The 24,187-nt window shown below is 38.0% G+C and overlaps 1 protein-coding gene across 12 annotated transcripts in view; it reads left to right on the top strand.

Moving 5' to 3' along the window:
• Nucleotides 1-20,006, top strand: part of ZMYM5 (zinc finger MYM-type containing 5) — a 37,886-nt gene extending 17,880 nt beyond the window's left edge. For 10 of the 12 annotated variants that reach the window (XM_025875215.2, XM_073894810.1, XM_073894809.1 and 7 more), the window contains 4 exons: nucleotides 6,726-7,011; nucleotides 8,125-8,284; nucleotides 9,275-9,487; nucleotides 18,564-20,006. In XM_025875215.2, the coding sequence (XP_025731000.1) occupies nucleotides 6,726-7,011; nucleotides 8,125-8,284; nucleotides 9,275-9,487; nucleotides 18,564-19,322 (1,418 nt within the window). In that variant the 3' untranslated portion in view covers nucleotides 19,323-20,006. Of the gene's footprint in view, nucleotides 1-6,725; nucleotides 7,012-8,124; nucleotides 8,285-9,274; nucleotides 9,488-14,484; nucleotides 14,655-18,563 lie in introns of those variants that run through there. The other 2 variants (XM_073894814.1, XM_073894815.1) reach the window with 2 other exon arrangements.
• Nucleotides 20,007-24,187: the final 4,181 nt, after the last annotated feature.

Here is a 24,187-nt window from a genome sequence, read left to right on the forward strand (position 1 = left end):
AGAATGTTTACCAAGTTATCAGGTGAAAAGTGATGCTGAAGATATGTTTGAAACTTTCTTAAATGTTAAGTCAGCTGTCAAAAGGACAGTCTGTTGTTGTTGCTATTTTTCTCTAACTTCAATGTAGCATAGTAAAAGTTGTCTAATTTTAGTATTGGCCCTAGGTTTTGTTTTTGCTTCTTTTTGCATTAGTAAAACTAAATTCTACCAGACTTACAGAAGAAGATGGCACCAATTTTATTATTATTATTTTGTTACCTAGAGTGTCTTACTTTAGTTTCTAAGATTTTTTTATTTATTTGTCAGAGAGAGAGCAGGCAGGGGGAGAAGCAGGCTCCCCACTGAGCAGAGAGCCCGATGTGGGACTTGATCCCAAGACCCTGAGATCGTGACCTGAGCTGAAGGCAGACATTTAACTGACTGAGCCACCCAGGTGTATCTTTAGTTTAGTACCTTTAGTATTTTATAGTTCCTATGTGCTTTCTACTTCTATAAGTAGAAGGATTTCCAAAAAAGAAAAAAGAGCAAGATAAAGATTTCTGGAGTTGAGTTACAAATAAATCTAGGGCTTATAGGTTCAAATTTCATCATACAGAATTATGGCTCTGCATAAAATACACATAAAACTTTGCATTTCGTCCTATAAAAATAGGATTATGTCCATTAGAATGGACCTTTAAGTCATTTAATCCTTTCATTAACGTTTAATGTTGACTTTTTCAGCAAAAGATCTTTCTACTCATCACAAATCTTTTATAAACAGCAAAAAACTCATCACAGAAAAAATACCTTTATGTAGAAATTGCTCTTGCATCTGTTTTATTTTTATTGCATTGTAGTCATTTCTGGTTATTCTGATTCTAAGACGTTCTATTTCTGATAATAAAAGACTAGGTAATTCCAATCCCTCTTGCAGAAAGTAATTGGGGAGGAGGGGCAAAATGTATAAAATATGCATTGAAAGCATCACAGAGCTGTAAATACAGTGGGAAATGAAGGTCCTAAGTTCTAAGAGAAGGAGCTTCAGAGAAGTAATCTGTTATTTGAAGCCTCTTTTCTCTTATGGGTGTGCAGTTCTAGAAAAAAAAAAACTGCAGAGAAAGGCTGTACGAACTTTCAACAGATTCACAGGGGTCCACAAAGAGGGATACTGGTAGAAAAAACAAACCAAACCCCCGAAAAACACACTCTTCCAACCTCTGGCTTGGGATGCTGACATCCAGAGCCTCGATTTTTTTTTTTTCTTTCTTTCAGTTTTTCATGTAAACACAATAAAAACCAAGCAGGAACATGAGGAGACAAGACCGTATCACAGAAAATCAAGAGGAAAATAGACAATAGAAGTGAACCTAACAAGGGATCCAGATAATAGGATTATCAGATGCAGATTTTAAGGAACTATATTTTTTAACTGCAGGTTGGGCATAGCCGAAGAATATAAGCGAACTGGAAGAAATAAGAAAAGTCCAGATTGAATCATAGAGAGTAACAGGGTAGAAAACCAGAAAATAATGTAAGATACCTATGACAGTTGACAAAAAGCACATGTATTTAATGTCCCAGAAGGAGGAGGAAAGAAATGAGACAGAAGAGGTGCAACTGAGAATTTTCTAAAATGGAGAAAAAACACTAACCTACAAATTCAAGAACATTTACAAACCCCATGCAGGATAAATACCTTAAGAAACCATTAAAAGACATGTACACAAATCATCAAAATTTGTAACAATCCAAATGTCCATCAACAGTAGGATGGATAAATAGTTCTAGCCACACAGTGGAATACTACTGCATGTGATGTGAATGAACCTTACAGACAAGATGTTGAGTTAAGGAGATCAGCCACAAAATTGTACATACTGTATGATTTTATGTGTGTGAATTTCAAAATAAGAGAAAACTAATCTTTGAAATCAGAATAGGGATGGCTTACAGGAAAGGAAGGAAATTATCGATTGAGAAAAGATGAAGGCTTCTGGGATATTGGACTTTTTCTGTTTATGTGGGGGGGTGGTCATGCAAGTATTCATTGTAAAAAATTTAATTGAGCGGCGTGCCTGGGTATTCAGTCGGTTGAGAAATAAAACAGTTGTGCTATTAACAAAGGAAACATTTGTTTTATTTATGTATGAACCAAGCTAATGTGAAAAAGAAATTTCAGAATCTTGGGGCACCTGGCTAGCTTAATTGGAAGAGCATGCAACTCTTTTTTTTTTTTTTTAAGATTTTATTTATTTATTTGAGAGAGAGAGAATGAGAGAGAGCACGAGAGGGAAGAGGGTCAGAGGGAGAAGCAGACTCCCTGCTGAGCAGGGAGCCCGATGTGGGACTCCATCCCAGGACTCCAGGATCATGACCTGAGCCAAAGGCAGTCGCTTAACCAACTGAGCCACCCAGGGCGCCCGAAGAGCATGCACCTCTTAATCTCAGGGTCATGAGTTAGAACCCCATGTTAGGTGTAGATATTTAAAAATAAAATCTTCAGGGGCGCCTGGTGGCTCAGTCGTTAAGTGTCTGCCTTTGGCTCAGGTCATGATTCGAGGGTCCTGGGATCGAGCCCCTCATTGGGCTCCCTGCTCCTCAGGAAGTCTGCTTCTCTCTCTCCCACTCCCCCCAGCTTGTGTTCCCTCTCTCGCTGTGTCTCTCTGTCAAATAAATAAATAAAATCTTTAAAAAAATATTTCAGAATCTAATTATTGTCCTAAGCATATAGTTGATATCTCACATTCCATAATTATATAAACATGCTACCTTTATGGATAAGTCCACAAAATTTAGAAGCCCAGTATTTTTGTTCAGGGTTTTTATTTCTCCCATATTTTTTTAAAGATTTTATTTATTTATTTTTAGAGAGAGAACACGTGCAAATGGGGGGGTGGGGCAGAGGGAGATAGAATCTTTTTTTTTTTGGTTTTATTTATTTGAGAGAGAGAATGGGAGAGGGAGAGAAAGAGTGAGCATGAGACGGGGGAGAGTCAGAGGGAGAAGCAGACTCCCTGCTGAGCAGGGAGCCTGATGCGGGACTCGCTCCCGGGACTCCCAAGATCATGACAGGAGCCGAAGGCAGTCACTTAACCAACTCAGCTCCCCAGGCATCCTTATTTCTCCTATATTAATGGTAATGACAAATCTTATAATTGTTGCTATTTTTTGTTTCTGTTGTTTATTAAATCTAGTGTGGCATCTAGATGGTATTTTAAAAAGTGGGCCCAGAATGCAACCTGTTTGTTCTATAGATGAATATGTAATTTTTGTTTTCTTTGAAATGGTTCAGAAGTAGGAAAACTGAGCAGTAATGAAACTTCTGAGTACTAAGTGATAAAAAACTTATCATGATATATTCCATATTTGTCAGCATGTCATCCTGTGGAATGAAAGAATTGCTTTTGTTATTCTGTTTTATTTTTGCTTGTAAGATAGAGGTATCTTGGGCACCTGGGTGGCTCAGTAAGTTAAGTATCTGCCTTTGGCTCAGGTTATGGTCCCAGGGTCCTGAGATCAAGTCCTGCATGGGGCTCCCTGCTCAGCAGGGAGTCTGCTTCTCCCTCTGCCCCGCCCCCAACTCGTGCATGCACTTGCTCTCTCGCAAAAATAAATAAGTAAAATATTTTTTAAAAAAGGTATCTTGAAATAGGACAAAGAAAATTAGAAGCAGTAGGTAGGAATTTAGAAATGAAAATATAGTTGTCAGTATTAATACTGTGAGAGGCCTTTGGGGTTGTGATAGGTGGAGGCGGCAATAGACCTCTTGCTAATGACAAAAGCTATTCTTTTTTAAGATTGATTTATTTATTTTAGAGAGTGAGTGCCTGGCTGGGGGGAGGGGAAGAGAGAGCGAACCTTTAAGCAAACTCCCCGCTGAGCTTGGAACCTGACCTGGGCCTGGATCCTACCACCCATGAGATCACGACCTGAGGTGAAATCAAGACGCTCAACCGACTGACCCACCCAGGCCCCCCTACAAAAGCTGTTTTTGAAGATAGTGATAGAGTAATTCAGTACTCTGGGGCCGCAAAGCTTTCACCATCTTGTAAGAGTTAGAAATGTAGAACCTCAGGCCCCTCCCTAGACCTATTGATTTTGAATGAATGAATTTATATACATATATATATGTAAATGCATTTTTAATGTATTTAATGTAAATGCATTTTTAAGTAATCTCTACACCCATGATGGGGCTCGAGTTCACAAGCCTGAGATCAAAAGTCACATGCTCTACCAACTGAGACAGTCAGGCACCCCTAGAATCTCTGTTTAAACAAGATTCCCAAGTGATCTCATGCATGTTAAAGTTTGAGAAACATTGTTACCTGTATATTTTGAAGCTAACAGTAATATATGATGGAGGAGTTCTGTGTGAAGTTAGGAAAGCTGCGTCTTCCCAGATTAACCCATCTCTTATATTAATGATTATGGAATAATACTTGGAAGGCTGGGAAGGAATTGTAGAAAGAGTTGCTTTAAAAAGTGGAATGGGGAGTGCCTGGGTGGCTCAGTTGGTTAAACGTCTGCCTTTGGCTGAGGTTATGATCCCAGGGTCCTGGGATTGAGCTTCAGACTCCCTGCTCAATGGGGAGTCTTCTTTCTCTCCCTCTGCCCCCACCACTCCCACCCTCTGCTGGTGCTCGCTCTCTCAAATAAATTTTTTTTTAAAGATTTTATTTATTTGTTTGAGACAGAGAGAGTGAGAGAGAGAGAGCACACATGAGGGGGGGAGGGTCAGAGGGAGAAGCAGACTCCCTGCCAAGCAGGGAGTCCGATGCGGGACTCAATCCAGGGATTCCAGGATCATGACCTGAGCCGAAGGCAGTCGCCCAACCAACTGAGCCACCCAGGCGCCCCTCAAATAAATAAAATCCTTAAAAAAAAAAAAAAAAGTGTTTTGGAGTGGTGCCTGAGTGGTACCTTAGTTGGTAGAGCATGCAGCTCTTGGTCTTGGGGTCATGAGTTCAAGTCCCACGTTGGAGCTTACTTAAAATGTACAAATAAAAAGTATTTTGGGGGCACCTGGGTGGGTCAGTCAGTTAAGAGCCTGCCTTTGGCTCAGATCATGATCCCAGGGGCATCCAGTTCCCCCTGCTCAGCAGGGAGTCTGCTTCTCTCTCTGCCTGCTGCTTCCCCTGCTTGTGTGCTCGCTCTCTCTGTCAAATAAATAAAATCTTGGGGAAAAGATATTTTGGAGGAAAGTATACTGATGTTCTTTTTCTTTTAAGATTTTATTTATTTTAGAAATAGCACAAGTGGCAAGAGGAGCAGAGGGAGAGAGACAAGCAGACTCCATGCTGAGCACGGAGGTTGACTGGGGGCTTGATCCCACAACCCTGAGATCATGACCTAAGCTGAAATTGAGTCGGAGGCTTAGCTAACTGAGCCACTCAGGCACCCCCTGATATTCTACATATTACTTGAAATACACAGAATACGTGGATTGATTGTTTAAAGGGAATAGATAGATATGATAAAGCAAAAATCATAAAATAGTATAGAATCTATTTTTGGGCATATGAGTATTTGCTGTAAAATTCTTTGACTTTTATATGCTTTAAATTTTTCATAATAAAATATTAGGGAGGAAGATGAAAATGGGCATGATATACCAGATTCTATAGTTATCTTTGATTTGTGTATTTGCTTTACTTTATAATGTATTAATACTTTCCCTCTTTAAGAAGATAAAGTGGCGGGGCACCTGGGTGGCTTAGTCGTTAAGCGTCTGCCTTCGGCTCAGGTCATGATTCCAGTGTCCTGGGATCGAGCCCCGCATCCGGGAAGCCTGCCTCTCCCTCTCCCACTCCCCCTGCTTGTGTTCCCTCTCTTGCTGTGTCTCTCTCTGTCAAATAAATAAAATTTAAAAAAAAATTTTTTTTTAAAAATAAAAAAAAGATAAAGTGGCTAATATTTTTTTGCAAGTGCCCCATGTACCAAACATTGTGCTTTACTATATGCATTATCTCATTTAGTCTACCTATCTCTGATGAGTTAGGTATTGTTGCCAGTTTGTAGCTGGGAAAACCAACAAAACACAATTTAATATACTTGTATGATCTGGTAAACTTAGGAGATGCATTTTGAACCTGGGGTTTCTGACTTAAGAGATGATGATTACCGCATTGCCTGATTGAAGGGTCACCATGTACATTTTTGGCATGATAGAGTATCGTTCACTGTGAATACAAAGTGGAGGGGCTCCTGGGTGGCTCAGTTGGTTAAGCATCCAATTCTTGATTTTGGTTCAGGTTATGATCTCAGGGTCAAGAGATCCAGTGTGTGTTGTTCACCCCCTCCCCCCAAATCAGGCTCCTCACTGGGCTTGGAGCATGCTTAAGATTCTTTCTCTCTAAAAAAAAAAAAAAAAAAAAAAAAATACAAAGTTGAGCATTTCCCTGGAATTGTGCAACAGGGCTACCTGGCCTTAACCACTTCCTTATAGGCTGTGTCATTATTCTCTTAGACTTATGCAAAATGAAAATTTAACATTTTTTAAAAATTTATTTATTTGTCAGAGAGAGACAGAAAGCATAGGGGAAGCAGCAGGCAGAGGGAGAAGCAGGCTCCCTGCTGAGCAAGGAGCCCGATGCAGGACTCGATCCCAGGACCCTGGGATCATGACCTGAGCTGAAGGCAGACGCTTAACCAACTGAGCCACCCAGGTGTCCCTTAACATATTTTTCTGATGTGAATTTTGAATGGTTCCATGACTTTTTCTTGTGTGTTTTGTTTTTAAGATTCTTGGATCTCCCAGTCAGCATCATTTCCCCGTAATCAGAAACAGCCAGGGGTGGATTCTTTATCACCAGTGGCCTCCCTTCCTAAACAGATTTTCCAGTCTTCAGTCCAACAGCAACTTACAAAACCAGCTAAAATCACTTGTGCACACTGCAAAAAACCTTTACAGAAGGGACAGACAGCTTATCAACGAAAAGGATCAGCTCACCTCTTTTGTTCTACCACCTGCCTTTCTTCCTTCTCTCATAAGCGCACTCCAAAGAAACGCAACGTAATAAGTAAAAAGTAAGCTGTAATTTTCAACATGCTTGAATACTGGCAATATAGATGTGTGTTGAATGTAATTGGAAAGCTGAATAGATTCATGGATACAGTTGTTGCAAAGGTATCTTCGAGGATTTGAGCTTGAGTTATCCTAGGGTCTATCAGAGCTATAGGTTCATTTGTACTGTCCTTATTTTTTTTTCTTTTTTTATTAACATATAATGTATTATTTGTTTCAGGGGTACAGGTCTGTGATTCATCAGTCTTACACAATTCACAGCGCTCACCATAGCACATACCCTCTCCAGTATCCATCACCCAACCACCCCATCCCTCCCACGCCCCTCCACTCAGCAACCCTCAGTTTGTTTCCGGAGATTGAGTCTCTTACGGTTTGTCTCCCTCTCTGGTTTCGTCTTGTTTCATTTTTTTTTAATTTTTTATTGTTATGTTAATCACCATATATTACATAATTTGTTTTGGTGTAGTGTTCCATGATTCATTGTTTGTTTCATTTTTTCCTCTCTTCCCCTATGATCCTCTGCCTTGTTTCTCAAATTCCACATATCAGTGAGATCATATGATAATTGTCTTTCTCTGATTAACTGACTTCGCTTAGCATAATACCCTCTAGTTCCATCTACGTTGTTGCAAATGGCAAGATTTCATTTTTTTGATGGCTGCATAATATTCCTGTGTATGTGTGTATGTGTGTACACCACATCTTCTTTATCCATTCATCTTGTACTGTCCTTATTCTTGGGGGGGAATGGAATGTAGATATAGAAATAAATTGACCCTCTCCCTGCCACTGTCTTCGCCTCATCCCTTCCCCAGCTTTTACCTTAGGTCTTCCAAGTTGCTGCCACCCTTTTTGAATGCTTCAAAAAGTCATAATAACTTGTGACAAAGTTCTTGTGCTATAAAATGTTTTTACCTCCACATCATCTCTTGCCATATTAATTAGGAACTCTTGACAATGAAACCAAAAAAGTGGGTTTTGTTAGATCCAAAAATCATAGTTGATTCCTAGGATTAAATCATGAAAAAAACAAAAACGTTGTTTATTGTTCATATATTTGACTTTTATTAGAATGCAATATTCTTAAATGCTGTCTGTCCCTTTTGTTTCAGAGATGTACCTACAAAAAGGGCTACTAATGTTCCTCAAGTTGAGTCAAGAGAATCCTCCCAAGAATTTTGTAGTACGTCTTTGCCTCCCTATGAAGACAACCAGAATCTTAGAAAAAGAATTAATAAATCGAGATGTATAATCTGTAGTAAACTAACAGAGGTCTGGACTTCCATATCTTATTTCAGTTTTATCTAGGTTAACAGGGATAATTTTAACTTTTCACTGTTATTATATGCTCTGCCATCTACATAATACGCATGTCCTGGATCTACACAGTGAAATTAAAGGGAATGATAAGGATATGTTCAAACTAACTCTCTTAGGAACAGATACCCCATTTGCATGCTATGGAAAGTACACCGCTATTTCCATGAAATCAGATGTATTCCTAAACAAAGCAGTAGTTCTCTGGTGAATTTTGTTCTTATTAGCCACTCTAAATAAAAGTGTAGGTTCAGGATGCGAAGGATGCAACCAATCCTGGTACAAGAATATGTAGAACAAGTGGAGTTAAGTGTGCTGATACCCTCACATTTCTTAAGTGGTATTGCCATCTTTCCAGTTGCTCAAAGAAGAAACATTCATACAGGAAGTCTTCACTTAACACAGTTCTTGGTGACTGAATTTGGTGTTTCCCAGAGCCTTGCAAATTGAGGATACAATTTTATCTCAGTTACCACAAAACTGAGCAAAGCAAGAACCACCTTACTTATGTATATACAGACACCATCCTGAATATGGTAATATTATTCTTTTAGCCCCTCCCATAAATTTTCTAGGGCAATGAAGAAATTCCCAAACCATTTCTTTTAAGCAGGTCATATCAAAGTCTTCTAAACCAGTTCATTTCCTCTAGTTCTTAAGTGTCTCTGGGGAAGTTATTACTGATTTTATAAGTTTTTTGTTCTATGAATCAATGAATAAAATCAAAGAATGATTTTATAAAGAAATCAGAGATAAAAACGTAAGAGTAACAAAATGTGCTTATTAGTCTTTTCCCTGAATATTTCTTCCACGGAGAAATTACTAGAGGTTGGTTTTGGGGGTGGGGGTTTGTTTTTTTGTTTTGTGGGTTTTTTTTTTTTTAACTATCTCATCACTTACTGTGCTAATCTGACTCATTTATTTAATAAATTCTGGCTTTTTTAGATTCGCCATGAAGTCAGCGTTAATAATGTAATACATAAACTGTGCAGTAACCAGTGCTTTAATAAGTACAGGTTGGCCAATGGACTAATAATGAATTGCTGTGAACAGTGTGGAGAGTACTTGCCCAATAAAAGTGCTGGAAACAATGTCCTGATCATTGAAGGTCAGCAGACAAGATTTTGCTGCCAAGGTTGTGTTAATGAATATAAACAGGTAATTCTTTTCAATGTGTTTTAAATGATCAAGTATACAATAGCTTCTTCCTGTTAGCTTACAATAACCAGATTTATCTTAGAATCTCATTTAGTTCCGTTTTTGTCAATCTGTCATTGAGCTGCCCCATCTCAAATGAGTATTGAAATCAGTTGGTTATTCTAAGCTAGTTTTCCTTCCTCTTCTATTTTTTAGAATGGTGTAGAGAATAGGTATTAACTTTTCTTAAATGTTTGGTAGAATTCATCTGTGAACTCATCCTGGACTTTTGTTTGTTGAGAGTTTTTTGATTACTGATTCAGTTTCATATACATTTTATGTATATGAAGATTATGTTTCTAGGAATTTACCCATTTCTTCTAGGTTGTCCATATGTTGGCATATAATTTTTCATAATATCCTCTTAACAATCTTACATGTTTCTGTAGTGTCATTCTCCATTTCTGATTTTATTTGGGTGTTCTTTTTTTCTTGATGAGTGGCTAATGGTTTATCAGTTATTCTGTTTTATCTTTTCAAATGGTCTTTTCTATTGTTTTTTTAATCTCTGAATTTATTTTTACTCTCGTTATTTTCTTCTTTCTACTGGCTTTGGACTTGCTTTGTTCTTTTTTCTAGCTCTTTTAGGTGTACAGTTAGATTGTTTGAGATTTGTTTTGCTTTTTAAAGTAGGCCTGTGTTGCTATAAACTTCCCTCTTAGAACTGTTTTTTGCTGTGTCCCAAAGATTTTGGACCTTCACATTTTCATTTTCATTTGTCTCCATGTATTTTTTTTTATTTTCTCTCATTTCTTCATTGACCCATTCATTGATTGTTTAGTAGAATGTTTTTTAGCCTCCATGTGTGTGTTTTTTCCCATTTTTTTCTTATACTTGATTTGTAGTTTCACACTGTTGTTATCAGGAAAGATGCTTGATATGATTTCAGTCTTAAATTTATTGAGACTTATTTTGTGGTCTACCATGTGATCTAAGCGAGTGTTCCGTGTGTACTTGAAAAGAATGTATTCTGCTGGTTTTGGATGGAATGTTCTGTATATACATATATATACATATATGTATATATATGTATATATGTTTAGTCCATCTGGTCTAATGTGTCATTCAAAGCCACAGTTTTCTTGTTGATTTGCAGTCTAGATGATTTATCCATTGATGCAAGTGAGGTGTCAATGTTCCCTCTATTACTCTGTTACTTTCAGTTTCTCCTTTATGTCTGTTAACATTTGCTTTATGTATTTAGGTGCTCCTGTGTTTGGTGCATAGATATTTACAATTGTATGTCCTCTCTTACTCTCTTCCCTTGTGGTTTGATGGATTTCTTTAATGTTATACTTGGATTCCTTTCTCTTTATTTTTTGTGTATGACAGGTTTTTGGTTTGTGGTTACCATTGGGTTCATATATAACATCTAATGTATATAGCAGTCTCTGTTAAGTTGATGGTTGCTTTATTTCAAACGCGTTCTGAAGGCACTACATTTTTACTACCCTTTCCACATTTTATGTATATGATGTCATATTTTATTTACATCCTCTTATTTTGTGTGTTCCTAAACTAATTTTTGTGGATAAAATAGATTTTACTACTTTTGTGTTTTAATCTCCATACTGGCTTCATAAGTGATTAATCTACTACCTTTACTATATATTTGCTTTTACCTGTGAAATTTTTTCTTTTCATAATTTTCTGTGATTCATGGCCTTTTCTTTCCAGGCAAAGAATTCCCTTTAACATTTCTTGTGTGGCGCCTGGGTGGCTTAGTCAGTTAAGCGTCTGACTCTTGATTTCAGCTGAGGTCGTGATCTCAGGGTCCTGGGATCAAGTCCCGTGTCAGGCTCCGTGCTCAGTTGAGTCTGCTTCCCCTCTCTCTTTCTCTTCCTCTCCCCCCACATGTGCACACACACTCTCTAAAATAAATAAATAAATCTTTAAAAGAAAGAATTCCTGGAATGCTTGGGTGGCTTAATCCCTGCTCAGCCAGGGAGTCTGCTTCTCCCTCTCCCTCTGCCCCTCCTCTCCACTCATGTGCTCTCTTTCTCTCTCTCTCTCTCTCTCTCTCTCTCTCTCTGTGTCTTGCTCTCTTTCTCTCAAATAAAATCTTTAAAAAAAAAATTCCCTTTAACATTTCTTGTAAGGCTGGTTTGGTGGTGATGAACTCTTTTAACTTTTGTTTGGGAAACTCTGTTTCTCCTATTCTGAATGATAATCTTGCTGGATAGAGTATTCTTGGTTATACGTTTCTTCTTTCAGCACTTTGAATATCTCATACCACTTTCTTTTGGTCTGCAAAGTTTCTGCTGAAAAATCAGCTGATAGCTTTCGGTTTCCCTTGTTTGTAACTATTTTCTCTTCTTTAAAAATTCTGTATTTATCATTACTTTTTGCCATTTTCGTTATGTGTCTTGGCATGGACCTTCTTGGGTTCATCTTGTTAGGGGCTCTCTCTGCTTCCTAAACCTGTTTCCTTCCCCAGATTAGGGATGTTTTCAGCTATTACTTAATTGAAATAAATTTCTTTCTGGCATCCTTATACTGCAAATGCTGTTCTGCTTAATGATGTTGCGGAGGTCCCTTAACCTGTTCTCACTTTTTATTCTTTTTTCTTTTTGCTGTTTAGCTTGAATGATTGCCAGTATTCTTCCATATTGCTGATCTGTTCTTGTACTTCCTCTCATTTGCTGTTGAGTCCCTCTATTTCAGTTAGTGAATTCTTCAGCTCTGACTGGTTCTTTCTTGTATTTTCTGTCTCTTTGTTCTAGTTCTGAGTTCATCTACTCTTTTCTCAAGTCCAGTGAGTATCTTTATGATCATTACTTTGAATTCTTTCTCAGGCAGATTGCTTATCTCCATTTCATTTAGCTTTTTTATTGTAATTTTGTCCTTTCATTTGGGCCATATTCTTCTGTCTCATTTTGTCTACTTTTCTGTGTTTGTTTCTCCATATTAAGAAAGTCAGCTGTATCTCCTGGTCTTGAAAGTGGTGGCCTTATGTAGAAGAAGTCCTGTGGTGCCCTGTAACATAGTCTTTCCTAGTCACCAGAACCAAATGCTCCAGGTGTGTCCCTTGTGTGGGGTGCTTGCGCCCTCCTATTGTAACTGAGCCACGATTGCCTTCAATTCAGCCACTTACAATTGACTCACTTTGTTTGCTGTGGGTGCAGTGGGCAGGGTTTGCTCCGGGTGCTGTTGAGGAACCTGCAATGGCTGCTGCAGGCAGCTATTGTGGTCTCATTGGTGGGTGGGGAAGCCATCAGCCTAGCAGTCTGCAGTTAGCCTTTCTGTCACAGCTATCGGTGCATCAAAGGGCAGGTCTTGCTCCCTGTACAGCCAGCTAAGGTTCCCAGCTACAAGAACTGCACGCATGGTGTGTGGGCTTATTTCCCCCCACTTTCCCAGTGCAGGAATCACTTTAGAGTGGCGCCAGTCCCAGCTAAGGCTGCCAGGTTGGATGGGGCAGGGCACACAGTGCTAGCAAGGTAGATGGAGAGTGTTTGTGTTGGCTCTCGCAAGTGACCAGTTAGTTATATAGGCTGGGGGTGGGAGGGAATGGTACCCACTAGCACTTTTCTTAGAGTAATCTGCAGATCCTGCCCGTTTGGCACACCTTCTAAAACAAGTCAATAAATCTTCATGTGTATCTCAGATGCTTTTAAAACTGCTACTTCTCTTCTGTGTCTCAGGTTATTATTTAATATGCTGGCTCTTTAAGGATGAGCACTCAGTTTCCTGTAGCCTTCCAGCTATCCCAGAGTTAAGCCCACTGATTTTTTTTTTTTTTTTTAAAGGCAGAGGCATTACTTTATTCAAGCAGAGATGAGCCAGACACAGATACAACATGGTAGGAATACAGGGGGTCAGGGTCAGGATATAGGAGCATACCCTCACTCTGTGGCCAGACACCCCAAGAGGTTGCAGTGAGGGGGACAGGGCTGGTGAGCCCTATCATGAAGACCACCACAGCCCCCTCCCCTGGGAGGGACCTTTCCCAGCCTACTGAAGGGGGAGGGGGAGGGGTGCAAGGAAAGGGGCCTAGTCCTATAGTAGTTCATATAAGCGTCACTGGTTCTTAAAGCTTCTGGAGTTAAGCCCTGCTGGTTTTCAAAGCAACACATTACAGCAATTCATCTTCCAGTGCAGATCCCCAGTGCCAAGAGTGCCCTGTGTGAGGTCTGAGCCTCTCTTCTCCATGCTTGTGATGCCCCTCCTAGTTGTGGTTAGTTACACCAGGTATTTGGTTCTCAGGTACATCTTTTTTCAATGTGGACTTCTCCCTATGATTATCCATGGAAGGTCTGTTCTGCCAATCTTTAGGTCATTTTCAGTTAGTGTGTTACGTATAGCTGTTCTCTTGTGTCCATGGATCAAGGTGAGCTCAAGACCCTCCTACTCTGCTATCTTCCACCATTTGGTACCATATCATTTTAATGGGAAAAGTAAGATCTTTTTAACAAGTAGTGCTAGGATGGATTTTTGGTTATTTGGAAATAAATGAGACTTGACCTCATTTTTTTTCCATACAAAAAAATTTATTCAATAAATGTAAAACCAGGAATATTCTTTTTTTTTTCTTTTAAAGAAGGCCCTTTATTTTTTTTTAAGATTTTTATTTATTTATTTAACAGAGATAGCATAAGTAGGCAGAGCAGCAGACAGAGGGAGAGGGAGAAGTAGGCTCTCCGCTGAGCAGGGAGCCCAATGCGGGGCTCGATCCCAGGACCCTGGGATCATGACCTGAGCCGAAGGCAGCCACTTAACCGACTGAGCCACCCAGGCGCCCCAAACCAGGAATATTCTTAACCCCCATTTCATTGTATAAGGATTTAAGTGGTTAGTTTAAGGGAAAAGTAACCCTGAAGTGTGCAAAGCTTATTAAACAGTAGAAGAAACAATAGGTGTCTATAGTTAACTTTTAAGTTTTTAAAAGGAAGGCTTATTTATGTTATCTTTATTATTTTCTTGATATGTACCGTACCTCTTTTTTTTTTTTTTTTAAGATTAAATTTAATGGAGAGAGAGAGCGAGTGCAAGCAGGGGGAGCGGCAGGCAGAGGGAGACGGAGAAGCAGGCTTCCTGCCAAGCAGGGAGCCCGATGCGAGGCTCGATTCCAGGACCCTGGGATCATGACCTGAGCTGAAGGCAGACTCTTAACAACTGAGCCACCCAGGTGCCCCTACAAGTATTTTTTTTTAATGGATGATTTACTTGTAACTACTTAGACCATGACTTTTTGCTAAGTTAAAGGCAGTGAACTCATAAACAGATACAATGCGTATCATCTGAAGAGCATGAAACTTACACATAGATAACCCACTCTTTACTCCTAAATGAACGCCAAAGGAAGTAAAAACAAGAAAATACACATAGTCAAAATAGGCAGCAATTATATATCCAGATTTTCTTGAATTACTATATTGTCTGCCACTCTGATCCCCAAAAGAAAGTCTTTCCATTCTACCATGTATATCTCAGTGATGCAAAATAGTTTGTAAACAGTTGGCAGATACAAGAATGATATTTCCAGGGGCGCCTGGGTGGCTCAGTTGAGCGTCTGCCTTTGGCTCAGGTCCTGATCCCAGGAAGGAGTCCCCCGTCAGGCTCCCTGCTCAGTGGGGAGCCTGCTTCTCCTTCTGCCCTTCCCGCCTGCTTGTGCACACTCTCTCTCTCTGTCAAATAAATAAAATCTTAAAAAAAGAAAAAAAAGAATGATATTTCTATATAATTATAAATGTACCTCCCCCCCCACCATCACATTAATGGTTAGTGGCAGGCCTTTTCACAGTAGAAAGTCTTAATAATATAAGAAGACTTTAAGGAAAAACTGAAATCTTGCAGTTAATGGTTTATCTGAGAAAAGCATACACAGTAATTAAATGCAGAGATTGAATCTTGATCTTACCCAATGACCTAACCAGGGGTCATTTTTTTCCCCTAAGGACATTTGGCAACATCTAAATATTTTTCATTATCACAGCTGGGGTAGTGCTGTTGGCATCCACTGGTTAGGGGCCAGGGATGCTGGTAAACATCCTGCAATGCACAGGACAGTCCCTCACAACAAAGAATTATCTGGCCCAAGATGTTAGCAGCGCCAAAGTTGAGATATCCTACAACCAAAGGATAAGTAGATGGCTGGATAGTACAATGAGAAGGTGGAAAACTAAATTTCTTTCTTCCTCATTGAAAAGCCAATTTGTGATGCCTAAAACTGGGAGGAAAAGCCAGTAAATAGCAATACAAACATGTTACTTTGAGATTTGGACATAAACACCAAATGAATCAGCTAATAGTGTTAAAAGTGACTTCTGGGAAAGAAGAAATGGGTAAAGGTGGTTGGGGAGTGCTATTTGTTTTAATTAACCAGGTAAAACTAGTTGTTGCTTTGTATTAAGTATATATTCTGTTTTGAATAAAACCTTTACAATATGTTAAAGATACTGAAGTTCAGAGAAAGTGTCTTACCCAAAGTCACATAGCTAGATTTGACCTTACATCTAAAACCTTAGTTTGCTCTCTTGAATCTGACATGAATATTTAATTATACATGTGCCTTATCTCCCTTAATAAGCTGTAGGTTCCCTGAGGCCAGGATTTTTACCTGATTCAATTTAGTAATCTTAAGAATAAGTAGCCTTATATGTGGGGTGACTTTAACCATCTCACTGGGACACTTCTGAGAGTGAAATCAGATTCTGTCAATAAATACAGTGCTCTTCATCTTGATACCTTTCTTTCCAGTGGTTTTTGTTTTGTTTTGTTTTCTCCTGTTTTCTTAGAGGCTTTATAGTTAATTGGTGGCTGCCTCACCTGCTTTTTACTTAGCTTCAGTTTTCACCCAGGTCATCAGTAAAAATGTTGGTTGTGAGAGATGTAGTATTGCACTAGAGTATTTTTGAACTTCATTTTCAGAGAATCTCAGATGAATGTCCCCGGAAAGATGCCTGAAGACACAGATAGGGAAAGATACAACCAGTTTAATCTTGGAACCTAGAGTAGAAAGCAGAAAACCCATGAGCTTTGGCTCAACCACCTTTGTCTTCTTATTATCAGTTCTTGGTATTAGACCACATTCAGTAATTGTCAAATGATCACAGGTATCCTTGTTAGAGTTCATGCCCAGAATAACAACTCACATGACTGTGGTGCCAGATACAGTTTTACATGTATTTTTGCATTTAATCATCTAAACAGTCTCCCTAGTTAGGTGTAGTCGATATCTTCATTTTATTGCCAAAGAAATTGAAGCTTCAGTGGTCCAAGTAACTTGCCCAAGGTCATACAGTTGGGACATGGCCCATCCATTGAGAATTATGACTGTAACAAGTTGAATCACCTGTTCATTACCAGGAAACTCAGGAAGGAGAAACAAGTCTAAGTTTGGATTTGGTTATATAAAAAATAACACTAACTACAGTCATTGGCCTTCTGTTGGCTTTTTTATATGCTTTTCAATACAGTTTCATCTAATCCCATAGTTTTAATTAATAGATTTTGATAACTTCCAAAATATATCTGTAGATGATATTTCCTTTTTTTTTAATTTTTTTCTTTTGTGTGTATTTTTTTTCAATTTTAGACTAGTATATCCATTTGTAATCTCCATTTGAATGTTCCACAAATACCTCAGATTCCTTGTCTAATACTGAAACTCCAAACCCATTTTCGCTGTTTCTCTTATCAGTAAATGATCCCACGATTCAGTCAGATGCCCAGGCAGAAACTTAGGGTCATTCTTTACTCCTTCCTCTTCCTTGGCCTCCAGAGGCACTCAGTTACCAGTAGTCCAGATATCTCTCAACTCCATCCTGTCTCTACTCCTACAATCCTAGATATATAGCCACCATCATCTCTTGCCAGAATTAAACTACCACAGCTTCTGACTGTTTCTGTACCCTTGGTCTAACTTACAGTTAGAAATCCATAATACAATCAGCAATCTTTCTAAGTATGAATTTGATTATGTTGTTCCTGCTTTTTTTACTTCATGCTGCCAATGTTGCTTTTAGGGTTAAATCAAAACAAAGCTTTTAGTTTGTTTTTGTTTTTAAAATTTATTTATTTTAGAGGGGAGAAGGGCAGAGAGAGAGAATTTAAGTAGACTCTGCACTGATAACGAAGCCCGACACGGGGCTTAATCTCACAATCCTGAGCTCATGACCTGAGAGGACACTTAACTGAGCCACCCAGGCACCCCAAGGCTCTTAGTTTTCTTAAACATTATCAAATGCGGGGTTCCAGTTGTGTTGTATACAAAAATATTACAGTTAATAGGGTGCCATTCACATTGTATACATTTTTGTTATTTTGAATTTTATTGATTCTAAAATCAGTTATATATCTTATTAAATGGAATCATACAATATGTGATACTTTGTGACTGGCTTTCACATATCATACTGTTTTCAAGGTTCATCCATGTTGTAGCATATAACTTGTTTTTATAGCCAAGTAATATTCCATTGTATGGATAACACCCACATTTTGTATTTATCCATCAGTAGTGGACATTTGAATTATTTCTACTTTTTGGCTATTACGAATAATGTTGCTATGAACACTTTGTACAAATCTGTGTAGACCTACATTTTCTGGTATTGGTGGGTCATATGGTAACTGTTAAGATTGCCAGGCTATTTTCCAAGGCACCTGTACCATTCTACATCTGCACTAGCACCTCAGGAAGATTTCGAATTTTCCATATCTTTGCCAACACTTGTCATTATATTTCCTTTCATTATAGCCATCATAGTGGTTGTGAAGTGATATGTGGTGGTTTCGATTTGTATTTCCTTGATGGTGAATGATGAGCAGCTTTTATATTAATAAAAATTAATATACATTAATTTTTTAACATTTTTTTAAAGATTTTATTTATTTTGAGAGAGAAAGCACAAGCGGAGGGGAGGGGCAGAGGGAGAAGCAGGATCCCTGCTGGGAGCCCAACTTGGGGCTTGATCCTAGGACCCTGGGCTGGGCTCATGACCTGAGCCAAGCGCAGATGCTTAACTGATTGAACCACACAGGCACCCCTCTTTTTAACAAATCTAAGATAAAGTTGTAATCTATTTCTCCCCAGATGCTGGAAACAAAATCAAAAAATTTGTCAGCATCAGAAAACAGAAAAAGGAATGCTGTTAGAGAAGAAGAAAATGAAAGAAAATCATATGGACCATTGAATACTCTTTTAGAAAAAAAAGAGGGAATACCAGAGAAAAAGGAAAAGACTTCAGAGCTACAGGTTTTGGCAGAATATAGCACAGATACATCACTGATCAAGCAGGATGTGAATTTACCTTCTTCTGTGTTAACCATAGCTGATAAATTTCAAGAGCCGCAGGAAGAGAAAAAATCAGAAGACTGCATTATATCAGTTGTACTTTCTACAGACCCAGGTACATGGCCCCGAATTTTGAATACTAAACAACGGGACATTCTTGTTGAAAACGATCCACCTCAAGTAAGAAATTTTAACTTTCCAAAAGACAATACAGGGAGGAAGTTTTCAGAAACTTACTACACACGAATTCTTCCAAATGGTGATAAAACCACTAGATCCTGGTTACTTTATTCGACTGCAAAAGATTCTGTATTTTGTTTGTATTGCAAACTCTTTGGGGAAGGAAAAAATCAACTGAAGAATGAGAATGGGTGCAAAGATTGGCAGCATTTATCACATATTCTTAGCAAACATGAGGAAAGTGAAATGCATATCAACAATAGTGTTAAGTATTCAAAATTAAAATCTGATTTGAAAAAAAATAAAACTGTGGAATCTGCAGAACATGGATTACATGAGAATGAGAAAAATGATGGTGTGCTCTTGTTGTACACATAATATGCCTGATGTGGTTCTTGACATAATAGGGTCTTAAATTTATTCAGAAAAGATCTATACCCTAATGGTCAGTACCATTTTTGTTGGGAGGCTCCTATGACTTTCAGCAGTTCGTTAGCAATAAGTATAATAGCAAATAAATAGTAAAGAATGTTTCTGTTCCAAATTCTAAAGCTAATTGGGTTCAGTAGTAATTAATGCAGATTTCAACAAAGGCAGTTGTTACTTTTTCATTCTGTGTCAATTCACACCTTTTACAACTGGCATTTGAGGACTGACATTTAACATGTTTGGTTAATTTTCTGTTCTGATTACTTTGAAAGAAGGAGAAAAAAGGCTTCAATTTATCAATACTAGTTTGAACAAGATACTTTGTGACTATTCTCATCATTATTAAGGTAAAAACATTCAGAAACAGTTTGAGAGTAGAATGGAATCTGAAACTGCAGCTTTTTGCTATTAAACCAAATACCTATGATTTATTTCTTTTGGGCAAAACATTTTTTTATTATCTGAGCAAAACAGCATTATTTGTTACATTATATTAAGGTGATTAATTTGCATTTTATTGGTCTTAATTTATAAATGTTTTTGCTTTTATTGTTGTGTGAGAACTATAAGAATAAAGAGTGTATACCTATTTTTATGTTAGTACAAATCTAAGAAATATTAAAAATATGTTAAGTCAACCTTTAGGTATTGTGGCAATTTTTTTTTCCTCTGAAGACTACATGCTTAAGTTTGAGAAATACACTAATGAAAATTAAGGATCTCTGTTTTTTCAGATGGTCACTGTTCCCATCACTATATTTAGGAATTCTCCCTTTGTATCTGATTTTGGATACCAACTTTATCATATATTAAATTCTTACATATACCTGGGTTGTGTTTCCAAGCTGTGGAACAAAATGGCATATGAGCGATGACCAGAGCAGAACAAGGTGCATTCTTTTTGGCGGGGGTGACACTAGGAGTACTTATAGACTCTGTCAGTGATGCCAGTGCATAAAATTATTTTTAGAATACCTAGGAAAATCATTCTCATTAATTTATAACCATTTTGGTTTTTGACACTGGACCATTTCAGTCTTTCAGAGTTGGATTTGAATGAAGCTTTGGGATGTTTCCAAAAATCCAGTTTACTCTTGGAGGCCTAAGAGGATTCTCTAGTTATAACAGGTTTTGAAGTTCCTTTCCAAATGATTAATGGGCCCATTATTTCATTAAAACTTAACAGTTAATTGAATGACATTATATTAGATAGACGCTTGGTATCAGTGGTATCTGAGTAAACTAATGAAATCAACCAGGGGCTACTTAAGATAATTTCCTAAAAACATTGAATTTGTCCATTGAGAAAACAAAATTAAATCCTTTCCTTTATTATTTGACACACAGAGAACACAAATAGGGGGAGCTGCAGGCAGAGGGAGCGGGAAGCCTGATGGCGGGGCTTGATCCCAGGACCCTGGGATCATGACCTGAGCCGAAGACAGACACTTGATGACTGAGCCACTCAGGCGCCCCAGATCCTCTCCTTTAAATTCTTTCATTTTGGGGACGTATATCAGACTCTGCTCAGCGGGGAACCTGCTTCTCCCTCTGCCTGCCGGTTCCCCTGCTTCGCATGTGCTCTTTCTCTCTCTCTCTGACAAATTAATAAAATCTTCAAAAAAATTCTTTCATTTCTTCAACATATTGCACACACCTGTAAGGCACCATAAGCTCTTCATGTAGTAATGAAGTAAATGTGAAAATTTTCCAAAAGATGTAGATGCTGGGTTTATCCCTGTTCCCTGTAAATTTCATTCAACTTTGTGGTATGTGAAATTTTTCATAATGAAATGTTGATGGAAAAATCAACTAAATTCAGAACATAATAAATATCTCTAGGCAGGGGAATAATTTTTTTTTCCATTATCAACTTTTTTTTAATTATAAAATTACTACGTTCTTACTGTAGAAGGAAGGAAGAAAACAGTTAAAAGTCTTGTTTTTCATCTACTTCCCCTGCTGAAGGACTTGTCATCAGTGATCTGGACTGTACCCAGGGTTTGTTTTCATCTTTTTAATTGAGAAAAGGCATTAGGAAACATCTACCACTAATTTAATATAAAAAATTAGGAAGGACAATTCAGAATAACAGTCCTTAAGAAATGGCAATTTATTGGTTTTCTCATTTCACAAAGGACAAGGGGAATTCTTTGATAAATTTTTTATATGTACAGGGTACAGTTTGCTACACAGGATGTAAAAGTGAGTAAGTGAAGAGCTCAAGCTCTGTAGAAAGAATAATGCTTTATAATTTTAGGTCATGTTACTCTTCTGATTCGAAGCTTTGAAATTCCCCATTGCTTTTAGTTTAAAAGTCCCAGCTCCTTGGCACATCATAAATAGCTGCAATCCTGAGTGGCAGATAATAGGGAAAGAGGTTGTAGACAAAGACAACATTAAGTACCAAATTGTAGAAGTGACTAGTGCTCTATAATTTTGAATCATAAAGTGTGACCATGTTAGGATGAGATTAAAAATTTGAGAATTTAGGGGTGCCTGGGTGGCTCTATAGGTTGAGCATCTGCCTTTGGCTCAAGTCATGATTCCAGGTTCTGGGGTAGAGCCCCGCGGCAGGCTCCCTGCTCAGTGGGGAGCCTGCTTCTCCTTTTCCCTCTGTCCCTCCCCTGCTCATGCTCGCTCTCTTGAATAGATAAAATCTTTAAAAAAATAAAGAATTTGAGAATTTATAGCTGAAAGAAAAATCTAAGGCAATTACCCAAGTCTGTTTTTGACAAAGTTAGTTTAGGAAAATGGTGTAATATTGAGGACAAGGTTTTCAGAAGCCTGTGATTTTTTCTTTTTAAGGCAACAGTGATTTTAAATGTAGAGAGTAGATGATTATGAACTAACATTCTGGAAGTCACATCTACAGCAAAGAGCAGTTAATCCAGTTTGCTTCTACAAATAAAGCAAGGGAAACCTAAAACCTGGGAAATTGGACTAACACCTCACACATATGGATGTTAAAAGACTTTCATGGGGCTCTTGGCTGGCTCAGTTGATAGAGCATGCGACTGTTGATCTCAGAATTGTGAGTTCAAGCCCCATGTTTTAAGCTGACTTAAAAAATAAAAAAGACTTTCATAAGTCATATGCTTACAAATTAATAAAAAATCTAATTAATAAACCCCTAGTAAAACTGATCAAGGGATTTAAAGAAATAAAAATAACCAATATCAAGAATCACTGGAGGCTCAGTCAGTAGGGCGTGCGACTCTATCTCAGGGTGGTGATTTGAGCCCCATGTTGGATGTGGAGATTACTTAAAAAAAAATCACTGGAGCTCCTATGGACATTAAAAACAAAATGTTATGAACAATGTAGGTCAAAAAATTTGACAAATTTGATGTAGTACACAAATCCTTTGAAAAACACAACTTACCAAATCTGTCCCAAGAGGGGCACCTGGGTGGCTCAGTCGGTTGAGTGTCCAACTCTTGATCTGGACTTGAGTCTTGATCTCAGGGTCATGAGTTCAAGCCCTGTGTTGGGGCCCACTAAAAAAAAAATCTGTCCCAGGGTGCCTGGGTGGCTCAGTCATTACGCATCTGCCTTCGGCTCAGGTCATGATCCGAGGGTCCTGGGATCGAGCCCTGCATTCGGCTCCCTGCTCGGCGGGAAGCCTGCTTCTCCCTCTCCCACTCCCCCTGCTTGTGTTCCTTCTCTCTCTTTGTGTCTCTCTGTCAAATAAATAAAATCTTAAGAAAAAAGATTGGGAAGGAAGAATAAAACTCATTTGCATTTGACATGCCTATCTATGGAGAAAAACAAAAAGAATCTATGACAAACTATTAGAATTAAGAGAATTTAATAAGGAAATTAGTTGCAATGCCAATATATTTTTAAAATTGTATTTCTGGGGTGCCTGGCCAGTTCAGTCAGTGGAGCATGTGACTCTTGATTTCAGGGTTGTGAGTTCAAGCCCCACATTGGGTGCAGAGCTTACTTGAAAAAATAAAAAAATTTTAAATTAATTGTAGTCATATATATTAACAATAAATTAGAAAATAAGCTAAGTGCTGTTTATAATAGCATCAAAAAATCAAATACATGCAAATAATATAGTGAAATAGATGCATAAACTCCACACATAAGCCTATAAAACATTGAAGAAAACATGAGACCATTTCCTAGATTGGAAGACTTGATATTAACATAAAATATGTCAGTTCTCCCAATGCTGATCTAGATTCATTACCATCCCAGTCAAAATCTCAGTTTTTGTGTGTGGTTTGTGGAAATTGATTAACTGATTCTAATGCTTATAGGAAATATAAAGTCCTAGAATAATAGCCAAAATAGGGGTGTCCAGCTGGCTTGGTCAGTAGAGCATGTGACTCTTGATCTCAGGGTTGTAAGTTTGAGCCCCACATTGGGTGTGGAGATTACTTAAAAATAAAATCTCAAAATAGCAAACATTCTTGAAACAATAAATTTGTGGAGGATCTACTTATCCTGCCCTATCAATATATATTATAAAACTAGTTAAGTCTGATTTTGTGGAAAGGATAGCAAATAAATCCATTAGGTAGAATGGAATAGAGAGCCCAGAAACCAAACTACACATGTATAAACACCTGGTTTACCTTTACAGTAAAGGTATTACTGCAATTCAGTGAAGAAAGGATGACTGATGGTTTTGTCAATAAATAGTGCTAGATGTAAACCTTGACTCCTCTATCCACACCGTGCACAAAAATGTATTTCGAGATTGATCACAGACTTAAATATGAAAAGTAAAACAATAAAACTTCTATAAGAAAACACAGGAAAATATTTTCATGACCTTGGAAGACACAAATTTTTTTAAA

The sequence above is a fragment of the Callorhinus ursinus genome, unplaced genomic scaffold (assembly GCF_003265705.2).
Source record: "Callorhinus ursinus isolate GAN/ISIS: 27379988/994484 unplaced genomic scaffold, GSC_fseal_2.0 scaffold7, whole genome shotgun sequence".
NCBI lineage: Eukaryota > Metazoa > Chordata > Mammalia > Carnivora > Otariidae > Callorhinus > Callorhinus ursinus.